The sequence below is a fragment of the Cnephaeus nilssonii genome (genome assembly GCF_951640355.1).
Source record: "Cnephaeus nilssonii genome assembly, chromosome: 22".
NCBI lineage: Eukaryota > Metazoa > Chordata > Mammalia > Chiroptera > Vespertilionidae > Cnephaeus > Cnephaeus nilssonii.
In genome coordinates this window covers 12,848,106-12,866,631 of record NC_137093.1, presented here as the reverse complement: position 1 = coordinate 12,866,631, position 18,526 = coordinate 12,848,106, and the positions used below count along the sequence as shown (strand labels likewise).

Below are 18,526 nucleotides of genomic sequence, written 5' to 3'. Positions count from 1 at the left end.
ATGAATCAGAACCTCATGAATGATGAAATGAGAGAAAAGAACTGGCTATGAGCCTTGAAACGAGCTAAAGATAGAGAGAGAATTGAATAAAAACACCACTCGGTATACACTGTTTGAGGCTGATAGGTTGAAATAATTGTTGCTATGGTAACAAATAAAACACAAAAGAAAAAATTGAGAGGGGTTTTTTAAATAGCAGGGTTTTTAACCTCAGATTAATGCCATGAAAACCAGAGAGGGAGAAAGGTGGTAGAAAAAGCAAGGCACACTAGGTCTTGTTTCACATAAAATAAAGATAAAATTTAAGTATAAATTTATGTGTTTTTTTCAGTGTAAAAAGCTTTTTTGTGGCATAAAAAGTTTTATGTCTACTTTATGACAAAATATAAAGGGGAAAATGTAATTCATATAGCAAATCAAGATATGTGCTGGTCACTTTCCTCACATTATAAATGGAAAAGAAATGGTGCCCTGGCCAGTTGCTCAGTGGTTAGAGTTTCAGACCTCGGACTGAAGGGTTGCAGGTGTGATTCTGGTCAGGGGCAAGTACCTCGGTTGCAGGCTCAATCCCTGGCCCCAATTGGGGCACGAGCATGCAAGAGGCAACCAATCAATGTGTCTCTCTCACATTGATGTTTCTCTCTTTCTGTCTCTCCCCCTCCCTTCCACTCTCTCTGAAAATCAATGGGAAAAAATATTGGGTGAGGATTAACAAAGAAAAAAGGAAAGGAAAAGAGGAAATGACAAAGAATCATAAAAACAGTATCAAAATACCAGAAAATTAGATGGTGGCAAGTTAGACTAGGTGTAACAAACAAGTGTAAATGAGAAAACATAAATAACTAAGATTCCTATATAAAAAAATGAAAATCTCAGATCAGACCGAAGGGCAAACTCTGAAGATGTACTGTTGTTAAAAAAAAAAAAAAAGGTGTGCCCAAAACACATATAATAAAAAGGCATTGTGAAATCAAATGCATCAAATGACATAGCAACATAAAACAGCAAACAAAAATCTTTAGAAATACAATAAAACTAATTAAAACACAGTTATAGTAAAATATAGTACCACTATCAGACTATGATATATAAAGTAAGCAAAAATATGAGTTAAGCAACAGGATGAATAAGACATAAAAATAGCCCTAACCGGTTTGGCTCAGTGGATAGAGTGTTGGCCTCTGGACTGAAAGGTCCCAGGTTCGATTTTGGTCAAGGGCATGTACCTTGGTTTCAGGCACATCCCCAGTAGGAGGTGTGCAGGAAGCGGCTGATCTATGTTTCTCTCTCATTGATATTTCTAACTCTCTATTCCTCTCTCTTCCTCTCTGTAAAAAATCAATAAAATACATATTTTTAAAAAGACATAGCCCTAATCCAGTGGTTGGCAAACTGCGGCTCGCGAGCCACATGCGGCTATTTGGCCCCTTGAGTGTGACTCTTTCACAAAATACCACGTGCGGGCGCGCACATACAGTGCGATTGAAACTTCGTGGCCCATGTGCAGAAGTTTGGCCCATGGCTCCCAAAAGAAATTTCAATCTTTGTACTATTGATATTTGGCTCTGTTGACTAATGAGTTTGCTGACCACTGCCCTAACCGGTTTGGCTCAGTGGATAGAGCGTCGGTCTGCAGACTGAAGGGTCTCAGGTTCGATTCCAGTCAAGGGTATGTACCTTGGTTGCGGGCACATCCCCAGTTGGGGGTGTGCAGGAGGCAGCTGATCGATGTTTCTCTCTCATGGATGTTTCTAACTCTATCCCTTTCCCTTCCTCTCTGTAAAAAATCAATCAAAAAATTTTTTTAAAAAGGTGAAAACTTAAGTAAAAAAAAAAAAAGACATAAAAATACATGCTGAGTTTTACACCTATATAAAATACAAAAGTATTCTATATTGAACCACAAAAAGTTTTAACAAATTGAAATAAGCAAATATTATTTCAAGTCAAATCCTCTAATAACAGCACAATTTAACAAATAATCATACAAACTTAAATTTTAAAATCCCTAGCCACTGGGAAATTAACAAACATTCTAACTAATGTTTTAGTCAGGGAGGAAATATGAATGCAGAAACACCCTAGAAAATCAAGAAAGCTTAGAAGGCAATTTCTTTAGTATTAGGTTGAAGGCTGGGCTGGTTGCTGGCACCAGCTGTTTTTCATCTCCTTTTCTAGATTCCTTTTATCTGTCCATTCCTTGAATTTCAGTGTCTTCCACTTGCCAGTTAGAAGTTTTCAAACAGGGCCAGGACTAGGATAAGGCAAGTAAGGGAGGCGCCTAGGGTGCAACATTTAAGGAAACATTCACCCTCAGGGTTATGTAAGCACAGCATTAAATCCAAGAGCAAGCGCCTCCTTAAATATTGCATCCTAGGCTCCTCAGTTGCCTCACCCTAACTCGTCCTTGCCAAACCAAGTCTCATGCATTAGCTCCAAACCCAAGTGCACAACCTTTCATTACAAATCTCCACTGAACTCCTCACCTGCCCACTGTTGACCTTACCCAGGAGCCCCTCCATCTTCCCTGCTCCCCGAGCCAAAAAGTAAACATATTCCTAAACCTCATTCTTTACTAACCCCAATATCTAATTCGTGCCCAAATCCTGCTCACTGAACTGCATATTATTTATTTATTTATTTATTTTAAATATATATTTATTGATTTCAGATAGGAAGGGAGAGGGAGAGAGTGATAAAAACATCAATGATGAGAATCGTTGATCAGCTGCCTCCTGCACACCCCCTACTGGGGATAGAGCCCAAAACCCGAGCATGTGTCCTTGACCGGAATCAAACCTGGGGCCCTTCAGTCCACAGACCGAAGCTCTATTCACTGAGCCAAACTAGCTAGGGCTGCATAAATATTTTTTAGATTTACAGAAAAATTGCAAAGATAGTACAGAGTCCGAAATACCCCACATTAGGTTTCCCCTATTATTAAGATCTCATATTAGTATGGTACATTTGTATTATTAATGAACCAGTACTGATACATTATAATTAACTGAAGTTCATATTTTAGTCAAATTTCCTTACTATTTTTTTAGATTCATATTTATTGAAGAGAGAGAGCGAGATCAATCCATTGCTCCACTTACTTATGCATCCATTGGCTGCTTCTTGTATGTGCCCCGACCAGGGATGGCATATCAGATAAGCCATCTGAGCTACCTGGCCAGGACCAGATTCCCTTAGTTTTCACCTTGGGTCCTTTTTCTGTTCCAGGATTCCACATTACATTTAGTCATCCGTAGGATCCTCTTGGTTTTGCCAGTTTCTCAGACGTCCTGTTTTTTATGACCTTGACAGTTTTGGGGGATACTGGTCAAGTATTTTGTAGACTGTCCCTCATTTGGGATTTGTCTAATGATTTTCTCATAATACATCTAGGTATGTGGATCTGGGGGAGGAAGACCATATAGTTAAAGTACTTTTTTTTAAATCACAATATATCAAGGCTACTATTTTTTAAAAATATATTTTTATTGATTTCAGAGAGGAAGGGAGAGATAGATAGAAACATCAATGATGAGAATCATTGATCAGCTGCCTCCTGCACGCCCCCTACTAGAAGTTTAGCCTGCAACCCGGGCATGTGCCCTGACTGGGAATTGAACCATGACCTCCTGGTTCATAGGTCGATGCTCAACTACTGAGCCATGCCGGCTGGGCAAGGGGCCTGTATTTTGATTTGCACTTGGCCTTGTAAATTCCATGGCCAGTCTGTCCCAGCAGTTTCACTCCTTGGTATGCCCAAGAAATTCTTGTATATGGGTGCTGGGAGACCTGTTGAAAATGTTCACAGCAGCTCTGTTCCTGCAAAAAGCTAGAAACCCACACAGCACAGGTGAATCCAGAACTCTGAGTGATGAAAAACATGATATAGAACACATACAGCAAAAAAAATTTTAAGTCTTTTCATGTTTTTCATTTTCATTATTTTTCTATCTTTTCATAAAAAGACAAGCAAATTGAGCATTATTTACAATAGCCAAGATACCGAAGCAACCCAGTGCCTATCAATAGACAAATGGATAAAAAAGTGGTGGTCCATATATACAATGGAATATTACTTGGCCGTAAAAAAGAATGAAATCTTACCATTTGTAACAGCATGATGGACCTAAAGGGTATTATGCTAAGTGAAATAAGTCAGTCAGAGAAAGAAAAAAATACCATATTATTTCACTTATATGTGGAATGTAAACAACAAAACAAAATTGCAATAGACTCAGAGAGAGCAAACTGGTGGTTGTCAGAGGGGAGGAGGGTTTGGAGAACTGGTTGAAAGAGGTGAAGGGATTAAGAAGTACAAATTGGTAGTTACAGAATAGTCATGGGGATTAGGTAAAGCACAGGGACTGTAGTCAATAATATTGCAATAACTATGTATGGCATCAGTTGGGATACTGGAAATACCAAGGTATATGACTGTCTAACCACTATGCATACACCTGAAACCAATACAAAATAAAATTTTAAAAAAGACAAGCAAAATAAAATGTGTAAGGAGATACACGTATGTGGTAAATCTATAAAGAAGTCATCTCTAAAGGTGATGCAGATGGCGAACACTATTGGCAAGACGACGTTTTGAGTTGGTTGGTGGGTCTGTAATTATTATGCTTCCTATCTGATCTCTGACATTGATGCTCAATGTATTTATGTCAAATACCTCCTATTTTAAAAACGGAAGACCCAGCCCAGATGTGCTATACTGTGGGGATCAGAAATGGAGAGATGGATGGCATGGGGCAGGAGCGGGCAGCCTGCGCCTGTCACCTGGGCTGGGCCTGACAGCCAGGAGAGGCCGCTGGGGAAGGGGAACGTCCTCTGAGAACCAGCTTCGTGAAGTGAGGCTTCAATTCTCAAACATGATGCTACAGACACTGAATGTACCAAATTGCAGCCAATGAAATACATCCATACAGTTCTGACTCTAAAATACATAGCTGTTACCAATATATTTAATCTGTCTCCTCTCCACCGACTATACACTAATGTTTTAGTCGCTCTGGGCAAAAGGTGCCTTTCATTTCAAGAAGTTTTATTTTTAAACTATATTGCTAAACACTTACCTTGCTTATTTTGTTATTTTGTTCCATACCCAAAACCAAATCTTGATGTTCTCTCTTTTCCAAGTTTTGTCATGTTGTCGTGTTGCTTTTATAATTGAAGGAAGGAGGTGGGGGGGGGGGGGCAGGGAAGAGGAGAAGAGGAAGGAGGTACAAGAGGAGAAGGTGCTCTCCTCTGCCATAGCCAGAATGCTGACAGTGGTCTAAGGAGGGGCCTGCCTGTGGTGGGCAGTGGCACCCCTGTGGGCCCCTGTGCTGTGCCTGGCAGACCCTATCCAGACTTGACCTCTGGTGCAGATTTGTTTCCTTGCTGGCAGAGAACCCGGCTGATGTTCTGGCCCCCCCAGGGGTCACTCAGTCCCTGCTTGCAGTGTGCCCAGTCTTTCAGGCTTCCCCCTGCCCCCAGCCAGTGGCCTCAGAGAGAATGCTCTCCTGGGCTCCAAGCTCCGTGGCGGTGGTGGAGGGGGGAGTGCGGAACCACCATCTGGCTCTAGTGATGAGGTTCAGACACATGAGGCGACTCATTAGGGAACAATCAAGACAGCATATACTTAAGACCAAGGATCTGCTTGGCAGATTCTGCGGGAGCTTTGAAGGAGGCGGAGGGGGCGAGGGAGGCAGAAGGCAGATGGGTGAGTAGGTGGGGCTGGGGGAGGGGCAGGGCCTGGTTGGAAGCCCCAGCAACGCCCCCCACCCCCCCACCCCAAATGATAGGATGGAGAGATCATGCTGCCTCCCTTGCAGTGTGGTCTGGAGGGTGGGAGACTGATGCCCAGGCTGCCTGGAGCAGGAGGGGGTGCTAAAAGCCCTCAGGGGTGATTTGGGAAGGACTATGGGAAATGAGGCTCACCAGACCTGAAAGTGGGCAAGAGGGAGGGTCCCACAGGCAAGGAGCGGGCAAAGGCTCGGTGTCTGGGCTGACAGGGAGGGAGCGACACAGCAACCCACGGCTAGCTGGCCCCCACCAGCCTGAAAGCACAAGCTCCCCCACCCCATGTTTTGGGGAGAGGTTCAGGCAGCATTCGGGGCCCTGGCTCGGCAGCTTCTGTATGGAGTATTTTGGATGCTGTCCATGTTCCCTAGGGGTCTGAATTCAGCCAGGAGCTCAAGGAAGAACAGCCCATGGGGCCATGGACCTGCTCTCTCCCGGGTGAGTGTTGTGCAGGCAGGGTCTCCATCCTCAGTGGCTCGTGTACACCAAGGACTCCTGCGGGCTCCCCAGAGGCCTGCCTCTCTCCTGCCACCCCTGCACATGCCCACAGTGAAGGTGACTTCCTGCTGCTGGCGAGGCTGGGCTGGGAGCCCAGGGATGTGAACCAGGCTGGGCAGGATCGCTGGAGAGGTAGGGCTCCCTCCAGAGTTCAACTGCTCCCCTTCCGAGGGGATTTGTAGATGGTCCCCATTCACCCCAGGAGCTTCCAAACAGCCCGGACTCCCAGGGGAACCAGGAATTCAGAGGTGAGAGAAGGCAGAATTCAGGACGCGACGCAGGTTTCAGACTCGTGGTTTATTGACACTTGAGCACAACAGCCCTGGGAGGAGGCTGCCTTTCTGGCCTCCCACCTGGGACTTGTCCCTGCAGTCAGGTCAGGGCAGACAGACATCCTGTCTTGGAACCTCCCCCCGCCCCCTCCCCCGCCACAGAACCTCACTGAAATGTGCACAGATAAATCCTTGGCAAGGCTGGCACAGCACGTGAATGGCAAAGCTCAGCGAATTTGGCAAAGTTGTGGAGCCTTGGGAAAGGCCCCCAGGCAGCTGCCCCTTTGGGCTACAGGCAGAATCAAACCAAATGGCTCATTTTGCACAAACCCACCTAGTTTCCGTGTAGCTGGCACGGGAGCCAGGCCTAGGAGCTGTCAGAACTGTGCCCCTGGCCCCGGGAATACTGCTGAGGTAGCTGGGGAAGGGGCAAGGCCAGGGACTACGTGTGGGCCAGGGCGGACAGGAGACAGGGCTGTGGCCAAAGGCAGGGGGCGGCCAAAAGCTGGCCCAGTACCTCAGTGAGCACCCTGCTGCTCTCTCCCCAAAACACACCCATTTCCAGGCCCTGGATGCTGAGCACCGGCTGGGCCAGGGAGGCTGTGCCGTCGCCTCAGGATTTCAGCGGGCTGGGAGTTGGACCAGCCGCCCTGGGGAGCCCAACTGTACTGCCTCTCCCCCAGCCCTCCCACTCAGCTGCCTGCCTCGCCCACCCCTGCTGGCTCCGGATCAGCTCTACCTGTAAAAGCAAGGCTGGAATTCTCCAGCTTTTGTATTCCTTATAAGGCGCTGGCATCAGTAGCTCAATTCTTTTCCAACCCACTTAATTTTAAGAATAGACACCAGTAAAACTTATTCACCCCCTCCCTGCTGGCGGTGGGGGAAGGGCCCTCGGCACTGGCAGCATCTCCCCAGGATGTGCTGGGTTCACCCACGTACCCCCTGCACCTCCAGAATTCCTGGAGCTGCTGCAGACTCAGTGCAACCCTGTGCCCTACAAAGGGGAAACTGAGTCCCAGGGAAATGCAACGACTTACTCAGCTTGCATAATAAATAAGCTAGTGGCAAAGCTGGGGCTTGAGAAGGGGACCACGGTTTTCAGACCAGTGTCTCAGCCAGGAGCCCTCTTGGGACTGTGTCCTGAGGAGGAAGTGGACCAGGATGCTCGGTGGTTGAAGATGCCCAGTGGCTCCCAGTGCAGCCCAGCCAAGATGGAAAAGACCTGCTCTGAGCCTAGGCGCTTGCAGAGGCCAGCCCCCGAGCAGCAGGATAACGAGGACTCCCTGGGCTAACAGCCACACCAGACAGCAATGCCTGGCTCAGGGCCTCTGCTGGGGGTGAGGGGGTGGACTCCAGCAGCCTGGCTCGGGTTGGAGAGGTGCCAGGACAAGCCTGGAGAAATGTCCTGGTGGAGCCTCAGATCGCGGCACAAATCAGGCCACCAAGTGGTGGAATCCAGACTCCACGCACTGAAGCTCCTCTCTTGGCAGCAATCTGCGGAGTAAGATGAGCAAAGAAGAGAAAAACAAGCCCATTGCTCCCTCCCTCCATGAAGGTCATGCCCTCAGGAGGCCAGGCTGGTAGGGAAGGGTGGGGCCACAGCCAGCCTGCTGCCAGCCTTGTGCTGGGAGGGGCCGACGAGGAGGCTTCTGGCCCCCAGAAGGCAGCGGGCCTTCAAGTTAACTGGGGTAACACATGGTCATGTTGGCTGCCAAGCATTCTCTGAATTGCAGTGACCACGTTTAAGATGCTTTTTATCATGAGGCCCTGAGCAAGGCACTGACTACGTGGCCTCAGCGTCTTCATCCTGCTGCGGGGATGGGATAAACTCGGAGCCTGCAGGGGAGGCCCCCTGGCTCCTTCCCTACCTGTGGGATGGACCAACGGCCTCTCCCTAAAACATCTCTCATCATCCCCGCCACTTCCCTGGGACTCCCCTCAATGCCACTGGGGTCAGGGGGCTCCCCAGGCAGGTCTTCCTGGGGCTCTGCAGCTGTGGGTGGACTCAGAATGCCTCTACAGGACTCCTGGCCTTGGGGACCCGGCACCAAGCTTCCTCCCACGGCCCAGCCCCCTGGCAACCTTCTGTTGAAGCCTCAGTTAAGCAACTCACTGCCCTTCCCAGACTTGCCATCCTCTGCCTGCAGCAGCCCTGCCCACCCCTGCATGCCCACTGGACACCCGTCTCCCCCTGGAGAATTCCAGCCCTCCTGAGCTCCCGACAGCTTCCATCAGACACCGGACAGGCACTCAACTGACCTCTGCCTGGAGCCCTCACCCAGTCCTGCCACCTTCAATCCACACAGCAGTTGCAGCGCTCACTTGATGTGAGCAAACAAAGTCACTGAGCTTCACCTTCCCAGGGCAGCCGGGACCGGACGAGCTCTCCCATAGGCAGTCAGGGCAGCAGAGGCTGCCAGCTATTGGCAGGAAGAGGGGCATCAGTCGGGCGGGTGGGACAGACTCCCAGCCACATCCCTGCTGCCTCCAAACAGACCCACAGGCTACATCAGACTTGCCAGAGCCTCCGAGAATGTGTTTCCGAATGAAACCAATCCAACTACCAACACACAAGACATTCTGGAACATTCCAAACAGCAGCAAGGGCGTGCCTGCTCACGGAGCTCGGGCCCTCAGCTTAGGGTCCAGCCAGATACCAAGTGGCAGAACCAAGGAAGGTGGGGATCAGGCTCCCGGGGCCCTGAGTCCGGCCCGGGCCCGCGGAACAGCCCATGCTCTTGGGAACCACCTTGCTGACTGTCAGTGGCCCATCTCAGAGAGGCAGAAAGAACTCTTCCGGGAGAATTCTAGCCTAAACCACCCTCTGTAACAAAATAAATCCTTCTTGTGGAAACTTAAACATGCCTATTGGAACTCATCATAGGCCCGGCAGATCTAGCCTTCCCTAAAACTGTTTAAGGCACTTGAATGGCTTATTAACACTACCTGGAATGGTTTTTATTTCAATCTTGATTTAAGAAAAAAATTCAGTAATACTGCAAAAGAAGTTTCCCCTAAAAAACCAACAACAACCAATACGTAAGTTTCTAAGGATTAAAATAAATGCTAAGCTCTGCTTAAGTTATTTGACACAACAGGTCACTTTGGCACTGACAGAACAGAGAGAAAACCGGAAATACTGCTTCTGAATTAGACTTTTCCCTGGAAAACAACAACAACACAAAAGACAAGTGCAGCATCTCTGAGCTTCCCCTTCCCCTTCGGGGGACGAGAGGGACCAGTGAGACCAGGGCCACACGTGTCCCGGCTGCCTTGACGCAGGCGGGCGACCACTGCAGACGCAATCCTAGACCCTCTCCCGTTTGGGAAGCGAGCTCGGCCAGCTGAGCGCAGCCAGGTGCGTCTGCCGACATGAACCCTCCCAGCTGTGGCCTATGAGGAACGGAGGGAAAAACCCTGCGCTGGGCGCCCAGGACGTGTTTGCAAATACCCACGGCTCTGGGTCCCCCAGGGTGTGCCACTGCCCCCCCCCCCCCCACACACGCCGGTGTCTTTGGTCCGGCTGCAGCCAGTGACTGTGGCCTCTGGTTCCACCCCCACCTCGTGGGGATCAAGAGCCAGTCCAGTTCCCAGGTCATCTTCTCTTTGGCAAGGCTTCCTCTGTCCCATTGCCTGTCACGAGCAACGTGTGATGCCCACGCCCCACGCAGTTCCACAGCCATCAGGAGGGACCGATGTGAGCAGCACAGCCTCAGGGATCCCAGGGAAAAGCACTGCTTGGGTGGTGCCGCCTCCCACCCCTGCCTATTGGGTCCTTAGGCACCTGAGGGGAAGGGTCACAGGGTGGGGACCACCGGGGCGCTGGACCTCCTAGCTTCTCCATGGAGTGTTGTTCTCTGGCTCCGAGAGGGCAGAGGGCAAGTCCTGGCTTCTCCTGTCAGCCTGGGATTCCCCGGCCCCCTGGGCCCACCCCTCCAGCAGGTCTCGGGGGTCCCTGAGGAAGACCACCATGACCGTGATGTTGTCACGGGAGCCCCGCTCCCTGGCTGCGGCCACCAGCTCCTCGGCGACATGCAGCCCGCTGCCCTGCTGCTTGGCCAGGCAGCTTTGCACAAGGCCGGCCACCTCCTGGTGGGAGACTACGTCAAAGAAGCCATCACAAGCCAGCAGCAGGTAGTCCTCAGAGCCGGTCAGCTCCCGGGAGGCCACGTCTGCCTCTCCAGACACATAGGGCTTCTGGAAGACATCCCCTGGGCATGGGAGAGAAGTGCCTGCAGTCAGAGGACTGGCTGTCCGTCTTGCCAGGCCTGGCCGCTATGGCCCGCCCTCCTCCAATACCCCCTCACAGGCAAGGACACGGTGAAAAGATAACCTCCCACGGAGGGGATGTGACAGATTATTCTGGTGTTCCTGAGGGAAGAATCAGAACCCAGCAGGGCCAGAGTTCAGCTCCAACACACAGCTTTCTCACTCCGGGGAGCAGGGCCCAGAGGGAGTGGCCCAGGACACCGCCTGGGCTATGGCCCCGGCCCTCCTGAGCTCCCGACAGCTCCCATCAGACACCGGACAGGCACTCAACTGAGCTCGCTCTTCCTCCCCCACACCTGCTCTTCCAGTCTCCTCAGCGTGGAAAACAGCACCAGAATCTGAGGGTTCCCTCTGATTCTCACACCCCACATCTAATCTGTTAGCAGGTCCTACTGGCTTTACCTTCAAAATGCAGCTCCAATTCCCCCCGTCCCCTCCTGGTATGGACAGCTCACACCACCCCAGCCCCCTCAGAGCTTCCTGCCGGCCCTCCTTCTGCTCTTGGCCTGACAGTCACTTGCCCAAGGAGCGTGAACTAGACCCCGTCGTCCCTCATGCCCAGCTTCCCAGAGCTTCCCTCTCCTTGGAAGGGAGCCTGGCCCCTGAGCTTCCACAGAGGCCTGCCCCGCCTCCCTGCCCCGGTGTGTCCAGAGACACAAGGGCAGAGGCCACAAGGAGAAGGGCAACACGTGTGGCAAGAGGGGGACGTTTCCGGAGGCTGGAGGGACAGATGTCCCATCACTGGGGTCAGCAGGAAGGAGGTGGCTCCTAAGTATCTGAAGAAGAGACATGGCTGTCGAGCCCCCGAGTGAGGCCTGGCAGCGACAGGCTGCTGAGAAAATAGAATGAGGTGGGTGGGGAAGCTTATACTTCAGATTTTAAGACAGAAAAAGGAATCATCAGCATGAATGGGGGGAGGGGGGAGATAAATCTCACTATGGAACATTTAACACTTATCTCCCAGCTAACCAAGGGGAACAGGCCTAGATTTTTCTGAGGAAGTGTTTTAACAAAGAGATAAGGACATGTAACTTGAACCGCAGTTCTCTGTGCAAGGCGTCTGACAGTCACTTTCCAATCAGCCTTATTAAGGGCAGGCACCTTTCCAGCACATGGCACTGCCGTCCCCAACAGCTGGGCCCAGAGGCCTAGCCCTGGGCAGCCTTTCTCTCGCCCCTCGCCTCCTTACCGATGGCTCTGGAGACGGCCAGGGTCCCGTTGACTCTCCAGCAGTCCATGTAAGACACGAAGCCACCCAGCGCTTCGATGCGCTCCTTCTCGTCCTGCGGAAGACAGCCAGAGTGGGGGCCTCGGCGCTCCCACAGGCAGGGCATCCGGCACTGCCAGCCGGGAGGAGCTGAGCTGGTTTCTAAGACAGCGCTGGGAGCCACAGCTCTTGAAAGATGCCCAAATGAGGCATCAGTAACACAGTGAGGGATTATAAATAACCTCACCGTCCTCCAGGTGCAGGAATGGCTAAATAGGTTGTGGTGCAAATGCAGACGGGCCACTCACAGCCACCGACCAACAGCCCGGCCCCGAGCAGCCTTTCAGGGCCGGGGAGATGCTCACGAGGCAACAGAAAGAGCGCGAGCCCCGGGGTCAGACGGCAGGCCCCTCAGCTGTCTCCCTTTTCAGGCAGGACACCGTCCCTTCTCCGTAAGCTGCTGGGAGGACACCAAGCGTGTGTGACATGCGGCCACTTGGCAAGGCTGGATGAAACCTGAACCAGGCCCTGGAAAGCCCCGTGGCCCTGGGTCCTCACCCTTCTCCTCCACCCACAGGCCCTGTCCGGCTCCCCAAAGGACTGCAGTGCTCCAGGCCAGAGAGGACAGGACAGAGGCCCAGTCCAGCCGTGAGTCCTAAAACGTCTTTGGTTCGATAAATTCCCCTGGACGGAGGTTTCCAGACCTGAGCCTATTGCCTGAAGGTGGTGACAACAGTGTCTGCTGTTTGATGATGAGCCTGAGGCTTGGAAGGGGTGGAGCCAGGCCCAAGCATGGACATCTGTCCTTGCTCTTTGCATGGTCCACTCTGCTGAGCTCAGGCAGTGTTTGGGAAATGCTGCCTGCAAAAAGTGCCCAGCGGGCTCAGAGGAGGTGCTAAACACTGAGCTTACGTGGGTGCAGAACTGGGACCTCAAGCACAGGTTTGTATCTAGACCTAACTTGGGCCACATGTCACCTGGCTGCTTGTCTTGGGGTAGGAGGGTCCACCCGAGAGCAGGCACTGGAGGTCCCAGAGTGACAGAGAATACCTACCCTTTCCTTGCTGTGTGCTTTGGGCAAGTTACTTAACCTCTCTGGCTTCAGTTCCCTCTATACAATGGGGAGAGCATATGTAGGATGCTGAGCACAGGCTGTGAGGCTAAGGAACGCTGTCGTTCCTGGCTGTTACGCAGTGCTTTCTAAAAGCCACAAAAGAAAAGACAGTTTCATACAATTACATAAAACCAACACTTCCATATGGAAAAGCCCATAAAGAAAGACAAAAGAATTTGCAAATCGCTGCACAGATAGGGAGCCAACCTCCCTAAAGTATATAAGATGCCTACAGATCGATAAGAAAAATAGCAACAGTTCAGGACAAAAATAGGCAAAAGACAGGAACGGCGTGTTCTCAGGAAAGGTGACGGAAATGATCTTCAGCCTGGAAAAGACGCTTAAGCTGGTTTCTTAACAGAAATGCACACTAAACGAAGGCCTCTCACCTCTCAGACCGCCTGAGGGGGCAGTCTGCAAATCTGTGCACTCTGACCCAGCTACTGCACTTCTGGGGACGTGCCCTTTAGATGAACCTGACCCTGAACACGGAAATGCTGTACTCAGCTGCCTGTTTCTAGCACCAAAAGACTGAAAAAAACCCATGTCCATCGAGGAGGGATGGAAATGAATGGGACTCCACCAGCCTGGGAGAGGGTGGGAGCACCTCATGTGTATGTACTGACGTGGAACACCCACCAGGCGCACGAGTAGGTGAAAAAGTCAGTGCAGAGCAGCATGTGGGGCCTAGAGGCACCCCCCCCCCCCCCCCCAGTTGTGCAAACGCTCGCTCTCCCGCCTCAGGAGACAGAACGGACACTTCGGTGAGATATGGTCTGAGTAAGGAAGAGTCATCCTTGCTTCCAGGTGAAAACCCTGAAGCTCAGGGGGGTGAGTGACCTCAGGGTCGCAGCGTAGCTTCTGCCTAAGGAAGCCCAAGCCTGGTTCCTTCCAGCCCAGCATCACCTCCTCCTGCCCTCATTCCCAGAGCCCAGGTGAGCCGCTCCCAGTCTGCATGCATGACAAGACGCTGCACATTGACCCCACTTCCTGGCTGCCTGCTGGGCACACAGCTCAGCTCTCCCCTGCAGCTCTGGGTTCCGTGTTGCTGTGACACTGGCTGTTCATGTCCCAAGCTTTAGGGGACCACTGGCCACTGGAGTCAGACAGGGGAGCTCTCCCTGTGGAGGAGTGCCAAGGGTTTCCTGGGAAGATGGCCCAAGGTCCCTTCTTTAAAAAATATTTTTTATTGATTTTTTTACAGAGAGGAAGGGAGAGGGATAGAGAGTTAGAAACATCGATGAGAGAGAAATATCGATCAGCTGCTTCCTGCACACCTCCTACTGGGGATGTACCCACAACCAAGGTACATGCCCTTGACCGGAATCGAACCTGGGATATTTCAGTCCGCAGGCCGACGCTCTATCCACTGAGCCAAACCGGTTAGGGCCCAAGGTCCCTTTTACTTCCTAACCTGTCCCAGCAATGCCTGGCCAGGGCTCCCTGACCATCTGCTTCCCTGACAGGCCCAGCACAATGGGGCCAGGGATGTCCCAGGGCGTGGGTGGAGGGAGCCCCTCACCTGTCGCTCGGGTTTATGTGGCTCCATCATCTTCACCACCTGTCCCTGCTGCACCAGGATGACCTGCGAGTCCCCCAGCCAGGCGATGTGCAGGGTCTTTCCCGTGATGAGCGCACACACGCCTGTGGTTCCACTTTGCAGTCGCTGTGGGAGGAGAAGGCCGAGCGGGTGAGGGTGGCACCTGCCCCGCAGGCACACGCAGTCCAGAGGGAAGAACTGTTGGAGGAGCGCTCAGAGAGAAGAAAGGGCTGCCGATGCACGACGGCACCGTGATGATTTCCATTCTGTGCTTAGAGCGTCTGATGATGGTGCAGCCCCCACCCCAAATCTCCTCACCAGCCGTGTCAACTGGGGAAGGTCCACCGGGCCTGTTTCCCGAGGTCTAAAATGGACATATCTTTGTATCGACCCACAGGCTGCGGGAGAGCTAACTGACGAGAACACAGGTAAGGTTCAGCGTTGGGTTGAGGGGAGGACGGGTTCTTTCTTCTTTCAGAAACAGACGCCTCATCCCTGTGTGGCTCTCACTCCCGAGGAAAGAGCACTCCCAGCGGGACACCAGCTCCTGCTGAGACCCTGCCCAGGAGAGCAAGGGGAAGTGTGGCTGCATATTAACCATGAGTTCTGTTTTCTGTGTTTTTATTTTTCTTAAATATATTTTCATTGATTTCAGAAAGGAAGGGAGAGGGAGAGATAGAAACATCAATGATGAGAATCATTGATTGGCTGCCTCCTACACACCCCACACTGGGGATCAAGCCCACAACCCAGGCATGTGCCCTGACCGGGAATCGAACCTTGACCTCCTGGTTCATGGGTCAATGCTCAACCACTGAGCCACGTTGGCTGGATTGTTTTCTGTATTTTATGATGATTTATACGTTATGATGATTTTGTTTTCTGTATTTTCTGATCATTTGTATTGGCCTTGCTAATCCTGGAGAGAATGCCCCACTCCCCACCCCTGGGCCAGCTAATTCCTAAAGATACCAAACGTCTCCCCCAAGAGACCCTTTCATGCACAAGCCAGCGGGTCAGGAGCCCATGTCTTTAGCCACTTGCTCTGCCTCTCATGCTGGGCCCATGTTTCGCTGGCTCCGACAGCCGGGGACTGCCCGTGCAGCCCAGAGCCTGTAGGGGTGATTCCTACTCTCCGGTCCTAAGCCTGCTGTGACTCGCTGGCCCTGCCTCACCCATGCTTCCTGCAGAGGCCACAGCCAGGCTTTCCTCTCCCGCTGCTTCCTGACCCACGTGGTGCTTCCCCCGTGGCACTGTGTGGCATGGTGCATCCTCGTGGGAACTGTAAGTAACGAACTCCTCTAGGTAATAAGCTCTTCTTTCAGGACAAATGTCTCTGTCATTTTACCATGCTTGATTAAAACAAAATCCTGGGCCCTCGCCGGTTTGGTTCAGTGATTAGAGCATTGGCCCACGGACTGAAGGGTCGCAGGTTAGATTCCGATCAAGGGCACAGTCAAGGGCAAGTACCTCAGCTGAAGGTTCAATCCCTGGTCCCGGTTGCTTGGGGCGTGTGTGGGAGGCAACCAATCAAAGTGTCTCTCTCACGTTGATGTTTCTCTCTCTCTGCCTCTCCCCCTTCCTTTCACTCTCTCTAAAAATTCTTTGGAAAAAATATCCTCAGGTAAGGATTATAAAAATAGATAAATAACAAATAAATAAAAGAAAACAGGATCCTGCGCCTGCACACCCGCTGCAGTGGGGCAGGTCCACACGGCAGCAGGGCCAGGCTGCACCTGCGGCAAGTGGCAAGCTTTATGTGGCTTCTGTTCAAATGAAAACAAGCCCCGTTGGCTATAAGAACAAAATGACGCGACTGCCAGCAGCATTTAGTGAGAACCTTCCAGCACCGCTAAATTCCTATCCCTCCGCAGGGCTGGGCCTCTCCGATGCTAATGGCTGGCTACTAGCCCCCCACTGCACAGGACTGGCCCACCTGTCCTCACCTCTCGCTTGGCTTTCCAGAGGAACATCTCATCGGTGCGCCGGAAAGCTTCTCTGAGGGCTCCCTCGGGGTGGGTGGGCAGCTCCGGCTGGCGAGCAGCATTGGCGTGTACGTGCACAGCGGCGTACCTCGCGGCATCCACTCCTCCGTGACCGTCAAACACTGCAAAGTAGGCGCGATCCACAGGGTCCTGATGGGAACGCAGCGGGAGTTACCGCCCTGGTGACCTCATGCCCGGCCGAGGCTGTGACCCAGCCAAAGGCTCTCATCAGGCGCTGGCTAGAAGGGTCAGGCGCTGACTGGAGGGGTCAGGTGCTAACTGGAGGGGTCAGGCGCTGACTGGAAGGGTCAGGCGCTGACTGGAGGGGTCAGGCGCTGGCTAGAAGGGTCAGGCGCTGAATGGAAGAGCTTTGAGAGATGTCCAGCACCTCGGCCTGCAGACGGAAGCTGTAGGCATCATTCCTGCCTCGGCCCTGGTGGGAAGGTCGGCTCGGCACCCGGAATGGTTTCCCACCCTCTGCCCTGTGCAAGCCCTCCTAGGCTGTCCTGGTTCGGGACACTGGCCTCATGAGCCGCCCTGGGCCTGGGAGGTGGAGCCCTGGCGGTGGAGCACTCACGGACAGGCCGAAGAGCTGGTTGAAGGCAGGAAGGCACACATGCCGGTCCTCCATCCTGCGGCGAGTGTTCCGTATGGCATGAATGGAGACCAGCCACTGCCGCTGCGGAGCCCGGGCAGTCAGGGGCACCTGCTTCTGCCACTGGCTGCATACTTCCCAGAGCCGGTTGAAGAAGCTCAGCGCCAGGCCCTTGGCATCCAGCACTGATGGGTAAGATGGAGGGTGGTTAGGAAGCACCAACGCAGGACAGCCAGTGCTCTGCTCGCTCTCCCTGCCCCCCTTCCTGTGGTCTCTGCAGCTCTCCAGACAGCCCAGTCACAGGCCTGCACAGGCCCGTCCAGCCCATCACCCCGGGGCACACGGCCTGATAAACAATGTGTGATAACCTGTGTCATCAGCAGCGAGAAGTGTCTGGGTGGCCCCGGGGTGGAACACGTCCACTCATGGAGCACCCCCACCCAAAGAAATAGCCAGAAATGCAGGTGATTTAAGGACAGAGTACAGAATCACTTAAAATTTTGCACTAATTAGAAACAATATACATTCATGACGGAGTAAATTATGGTCTGTTCTCTTGGTGAATTAAGCTGCTATTAAAAATGATTTTTGCAAATTAACATGTAATTGCCATTGACCCAGCAACTGCACCCCTGGGCATTTATCCCAGAGAAATTAAGACGATGTTCACACACAACTTGTGCCTGACTGCTCACTGCTCACACAGCTTTACATGTGCTAGGTGAAAACCGACTCGGCGCAGGTGTCCTTCCGTGCGTGAACAGCTGAACAAACCTGGGTACCTCATGCCATGGAAGACCACTCGGCAGGAGGAGGGAGGGGCGACTGACACACTCAGAAACCTGGGTGAATCTCCAGGGAATTCTGCTGAATGAGAAGAGCCAATCCTCAAAAGTTACATACCGTGTGATTCCATTTATATGCATTCTTGAAATGACAAAATTATAGGAATAGATGATTAGTGGTTGCCAGGGGTTTTGTGTGTGTGTGTGTGTGGGGGGGGGGTGTTAGGGTGGCATACATGGGAACTTGAGGGAGTCTTGTGGGATGAAACTGTCCAGGATCTTGACTATGTCAGGATCCTGGCCATGATATTTCAGGAGTTTTGTAAAGACGTTACCATTGGGAGGAACTGGGTAAAGGATGCCTGGGATCCCGATGTGTTATTTCCTTTTTTTTTTAAATATATTTTATTGATTTTTTTTTTACAGAGAGGAAGGGAGAGGGATAGAGAGTTAGAAACATCGACGAGAGAG

The 18,526-nt window shown here is 51.9% G+C and overlaps 1 protein-coding gene across 3 annotated transcripts in view; it reads right to left on the bottom strand.

Moving 5' to 3' along the window:
* Window positions 1-5,777: 5,777 nt before the first annotated feature.
* The window catches only part of PPM1F (protein phosphatase, Mg2+/Mn2+ dependent 1F), a 28,089-nt gene continuing 15,340 nt past the window's right edge, over window positions 5,778-18,526 (bottom strand). For 2 of the 3 annotated variants that reach the window (XM_079762457.1, XM_079762458.1), the window contains exons 4-8: window positions 17,253-17,455; window positions 16,637-16,825; window positions 14,673-14,816; window positions 12,019-12,112; window positions 5,778-10,771 (exon numbers count right to left, since the gene is read on the bottom strand). In XM_079762457.1, coding sequence (XP_079618583.1) covers window positions 10,392-10,771; window positions 12,019-12,112; window positions 14,673-14,816; window positions 16,637-16,825; window positions 17,253-17,455 — 1,010 coding nt within the window. In that variant the 3' untranslated portion in view covers window positions 5,778-10,391. The remainder of the gene's footprint in view (window positions 10,772-12,018; window positions 12,113-14,672; window positions 14,817-16,636; window positions 16,826-17,252; window positions 17,456-18,526) is intronic. The other variant, XM_079762456.1, reaches the window with a different exon arrangement.